General features: G+C 42.9%; 1 protein-coding gene across 1 annotated transcript in view; it reads left to right on the forward strand.

Moving 5' to 3' along the window:
• Nucleotides 1–5,256, forward strand: part of LOC103612620 (vitellogenin-2-like) — a 26,557-nt gene that overhangs the window by 13,464 nt on the left and 7,837 nt on the right. The window contains exons 18-27 of the mRNA XM_017729977.1: nucleotides 78–171; nucleotides 284–469; nucleotides 1,006–1,150; nucleotides 1,270–1,492; nucleotides 1,586–1,761; nucleotides 2,134–2,647; nucleotides 2,725–2,728; nucleotides 2,880–3,036; nucleotides 3,545–3,595; nucleotides 4,474–4,560. Coding sequence (XP_017585466.1) covers nucleotides 78–171; nucleotides 284–469; nucleotides 1,006–1,150; nucleotides 1,270–1,492; nucleotides 1,586–1,761; nucleotides 2,134–2,647; nucleotides 2,725–2,728; nucleotides 2,880–3,036; nucleotides 3,545–3,595; nucleotides 4,474–4,560 — 1,637 coding nt within the window. The remainder of the gene's footprint in view (nucleotides 1–77; nucleotides 172–283; nucleotides 470–1,005; nucleotides 1,151–1,269; nucleotides 1,493–1,585; nucleotides 1,762–2,133; nucleotides 2,648–2,724; nucleotides 2,729–2,879; nucleotides 3,037–3,544; nucleotides 3,596–4,473; nucleotides 4,561–5,256) is intronic.

Below are 5,256 nucleotides of genomic sequence, written 5' to 3' on the forward strand. Positions count from 1 at the left end.
CCTGCTGAAAACTGCATTTGCTTATGTTCAACTCCTTTCATTTTTACCATGTTTAAATATTGCTCTTGCATTTGCAGTTGATGGAAAGATAACACCCCCTTTAACTGGAGATTTCAGACCTTCACAGTTGCTTGAATCCACTGTGCAGATTCGTTCTGATATAAGTCCCAGGTATGGCAGGTTTCTAAGGCTTTACATGTGAAGGAGGTTTTTAAGAGAAGGCACAACCACGTGGGTAAAAAGAGCGCCTTTCTTAACACCTGACTGCTGCACTCTGTTTCAGCTTATACATACAGAAATTTGCAACAATGGGTGTCAACACAGAATACTTCCAACAAGCTGTGGAAATTCAAGGCAAGGTACTGACAAGAGTCCCAACGAAGTTTGAAGCCAAGATAGACATGAAGCTGAAAAATATTAAGATTGAAACGAATCCATGCAATGAGGAAACTGAGATAATGGTTGGAAGGTACGGCCCCGTTACTTCAGAATATTTCACGTTGCTGAAACCTGACAAAGCTCACTATTGACTGACCTCCCACAGAGGTTTCTAGATAGGCAGAGTGACTCTTCAGCATGTAGCAGAACCTTTGGGATAAAGCATGAGGAAGAAAAGTACAGTAGCTAAAAATCAAAAGATACCTAAATTATTTAGCAGTGTAATTTTTATATTAAATTGTTTATTTTTTTGTGTTCTTACTATTTTTATTATTTTTGTCTTTTAGGGATTTTGATTTTTATGTTTGAAGGAATATTTTTGTTGTTTTGGAAATTTTGTTTAAATTTATCCAGATTTTGAAAACTTCCTGCAAATAAGAAAATTTATATTTGTAATGAACTCTTATTTGTTTTCAATAATATTTATATTTCTAAATTCACATACAATCCCTGTGTTCAAATATCCTATCTCTGTGCTGTCACGTGATACTGACAGGGATGTATTTCATTTAATCCAAAGACAAAGGTTCAGAATAATTCACCATTTTTTTGCACGTATCTCAACAGACATCAGGCTTTTGCCGTATCAAGAAATTTAGGAGAGCTAGGTGTTGAAAAGAGAACCTCAATTCTCCCAGAACATGCTTCATCAAATATTTTGGAAGAACCTTTCAAATCATCAGATAGAGCTTCTGGTGAAGATTTCACAAAGGTAACCTATTTCTTTTTGCTTATGTAGTAAAACTTACCCTCTCTGTAATGGGTGTCTGTAGTTTTACTCTTGCCTATGACACACTCCCAGTGGTGTTCACATACTCATCTCTAATGCAGCAAGAAGCTGACAGCACATCAAGGAAACGTGCCTATAGCTCTCAAGAGGATCTTCGCCACATCACAGGAAGAAAAGCTCACAAACGAGACATTTGCGTCAAACTGCGTCATCTTGGGTGTCAGCTCTGCTTTTCCAGAAAGTCACGAGATGCCAGTTTCCTAAAAAATACATATTTGCACAGATTCATTGGAGAACATGAAGCTAAAATAGTCTTGACCCCAGGTAAAAAATACTTGATCCCAGGTAAAAGCATCTTAGGCTTGGCAGTGCTATTTGAAACACTATAACCTTCTAACGCGTGCAATTGGTGTGTAGTTGAAACAGATGCTGATATTGACAAAATTCAGCTGGAGGTTCAGGCAGGATCCAGAGCAGCTTCCAAAATAATTCATGAAGTAAACTCAGCGTCTGAGGAAGAGGGTGAATCATCTCTGTATGAGGACATTCAAGCTAAACTGAAGAAGATTCTAGGCATTGAAAATGTGTTCAAGGCAAGTGACTTCAAGCATGACAGTGGGGAGCATTTTCCCCTAAACGAGGGCAAGAATTTGAAGTTCAGTGTGGAAAGCTGGTGTGGCAAAGAAAGGATGGGGCTGGTTTGAAAGGTGCCAGTGCCCCATGCTGAGGGATTGCTCCTATGGGGTGCATCCAGCAAGGTGGTATGTGCTGGGCTGGATTTCAGCTGGGTAGAGTGGATCTGAGGGAATTCTGCAGCTTCTGCAGTGAGTGAAGCAGGGAGGTGGTTTTTCTTTGAAAGGCTGGTGTGAGAACCCAGCCTTGTCTGACAGCCACAGAAGTTTTTACTTTGTAAACACAGGACCAGACGTATTCTTTCTTTTGCACCTCTTGGACTGTTTTTGCAGGTTGCAAATAAAACACGACACCAGAAGAAGCAACCCTCAAAGAAAGAAAACACTATGCTAACAGAGCTTGGGGCAGACCCCGATATAAAACATCCCTCCAGCTCATCTTCTGCCTCCTCAGCTGTCTCCTCTTCCTCATCATCTGCTGTTTCTCCTCGTCGTAAAGAGGCTGGTGATGAAAATGAGAATGATCAAGAAAAGCAAGCGACAAACAAAGATGAAAGCAGCAAGAGCAGCAGCAGTAGTGGCATAAGTAGCAAGAGTAGCAGCAGTAGTGGCAGAAGTAGCAAGAGCAGCAGCAGTAGTAGCAGAAGTAGCAAGAGTAGCAGCAGTAGTGGCAGAAGCAGCAAGAGCAGTAGCAGCAGCAGTAGCAGTGGCAGAAGTAGCAGCAGTAGTGGCAAAAGCAGCAAGAGCAGTAGCAGCAGCAGTAGCAGTGGCAGAAGTAGCAGCAGTAGTGGCAAAAGCAGCAAGAGCAGTAGCAGCAGCAGTAGCAGTGGCAGAAGTAGCAGCAGTAGTGGCAAAAGCAGCAAGAGCAGTAGCAGCAGCAGTAGCAGTGGCAGAAGTAGCAGCAGTAGTGGCAAAAGCAGCAAGAGCAGTAGCAGCAGCAGTAGCAGTGGCAGAAGTAGCAGCAGTAGTGGCAAAAGCAGCAAGAGCAGTAGCAGCAGCAGTAGCAGTGGCAGAAGTAGCAGCAGTAGTGGCAAAAGCAGCAAGAGCAGTAGCAGCAGCAGTAGCAGCAGCAGGAGCAGTCACAGCAGAAGTAGCAGCAGTGGGAGTAGGAGCAGCAGCAGCAGCAGTGGGAGCAGCAGCAGCAGCAGCAGTGAGTCACTGAGCCGCCATAGCCATGAGCATCATTCAGGGCATCTGGAAGGTGGCAGCAGCAGCAGCACATATTCCAAAATCTGGGTAATTTTGTCAGTAAATCGACTGATGCTGCTAATGTTTGTGAATCATGTTCCTGATGGTGGGTGGCCTTGCATGACAATTCAGGGCATTATGGGTTGACCAGTAAATTTTAGCAATATAAAATTGCAAAATTTATTCTACAAACACACCTGCAATCATTGGCACAGATGTCTACCTCATCTCAAAAGTTTCCAGTTATTTGTTGAAACTTTTGTTACTGCCAGGAAATGGGTTTTTTTGACAATTTACTGCCCATAAACATTGCATATTTCTGTCTTAATTTTGTGGTAGAAACATTAATGCTTTATATGAACTAATTTATCTTGCATTATGTTCTTGCGTCTAAGCATACAGAACTATGTATGAATGATAATTAGTAGTACAGAACTATGTATGAATGATAATTAGTAAATTTCTTATTTAATTCCCAGTGCTTAGATTTCAATATAATTGCAGCATTTCTTTTCATCTGAGGCTTCTAATCTTCTTGGTTTTGTCATTTTCAAAGGAGGCTCATGAGATTTATCAGTACCGCTTTAAATCAGCACATAGACAAGAGGTGAGTTTTTCTTTCCTCAGTAAAAGAAGTATGGAATCTGTCAAGAGTCAAATGGAGACTTTAAAGGCAACTTGTTATCTTTGTTGAAGAAAATTACAGCACTGATAACATTAGAACCGTGCTGGTTCTTCTGAAATGCATATAGGCAGAGAGCTGTGCTCCTTTTTGTGCTGTGTCCATGAAGCCACTTGTGGCTCTGCAAAGGAGATGCAAAGTCTCTGCCAAAACAATGAAAAAGACTGGAGCTGCACACTTTGGAGGAACCATCAGAAGCTTGGCTCATTTGACTGGCTTTGATCACTTGGTTGGGATCACTGCAGGTACACAACGAGGATAGTGATGTGGACAAATGTGGGAGGATACCTTATAGTATTTTGGTTGAGCAGATTCTTACTAGGGCATGAGCCAGCCAGAGCAGTGTACTTGATATCCGTGTTCCTCAAAAAGTAGCATTTCAGCAGTGCCTGTCCATTCAGATGCTCCTTTCCATTCAGTTTATCCTCCAGTTGATCAGGCTGGTGCAGAATTTCTGGTCTTTCATATTGAAGTGAGAAGCTGATTTAATTATACTTTCTCTGGTCCACTGTTTTTTCATATGGGGAAGTCTCATTTAGACATGGTCCTTACGGACTGTGAGGAGTCAGATGTGTTTGGGCAAACAAGATTTTTCTGAGTTAGATCCTACATACTAAGCAGGAAAAAGCCTATTGCAAGTCACTGAGCTACTCAGGGTTGGAATACAAGCTTAGCAACTCCAAGTGCCATGAGAGAGAGCATTGTTCAGCACTGCCTTGTGCAATTTCTTCAAGCATGCTTTAAAGTTACCCTCTTAAGCATATTGTGGTTTTGTTTTGTTTTGGTTTGGGTTTTTTTTGCAGTTCCCAAAAAGAAAACTCCCAGATGACCGAACTAGCAGCTCACATTCTTCTGCCAGATCCAGTCGTGCCTCATCTCGAGCTTCATGGGTTAGTTGCATCATTTTTAGGGGGTTTTGACAGCTTGGAATGATGGCAGAGTGGCTGTGCACTCACAGCGATTGTGTATTTAGGATAATGGGGAGGGAGAAATGCCAGCCTCTCGAGTCTCAGGTATCAGTCAAGACATGCACCATAGTTCCCACATGCTCTTTCCTCTCCACCGAGGATCCTTCTTACTTGCAGTACAACCCTTCCCTCAGGGGAATCCCACCCAACAGATGCCTGCAGAGACTGATCTTGTGACCTCTGCAGCCTGGATGGAGGTTGAGGTGCTGCAGTGCCAGTGCAAGGACATTGGCGATGGCAGCCAAGGCTCCGAGCAGCCTCAGACAAAGGCAAGTTCCAGAGGGGACATGGAGAACCTGGGTTCCTCTCTATCACCCAGCTGGATGTGTACAGGCTTGAGAATGATGGAGTGAAGATACTGAAGGTCATAGTGCACTTAAGGCTGTGCTCCAGGGGAAGAGGTTCTTGATGTTGAAGAAAATGTCCTGGATTATATTGTGTGCTGGGTTGCTGTGCAAACAAAAAACCTGATTGTCCCACAGAACTCCCAGCTGAAGCGTGAGGAGAAAGCCAACATAAGATCCAGACGGATAAACAAGAGGAGACAAACTGGGGGATGTTATTGCTGTGGGAGTGAGTGACGCATGCAACTGACAGCTTGTGTTGTTCAAACTGAAC

The sequence above is a fragment of the Corvus brachyrhynchos genome, unplaced genomic scaffold, assembly GCF_000691975.1.
Source record: "Corvus brachyrhynchos isolate BGI_N302 unplaced genomic scaffold, ASM69197v1 scaffold101, whole genome shotgun sequence".
In the NCBI taxonomy this organism is placed as follows: domain Eukaryota; kingdom Metazoa; phylum Chordata; class Aves; order Passeriformes; family Corvidae; genus Corvus; species Corvus brachyrhynchos.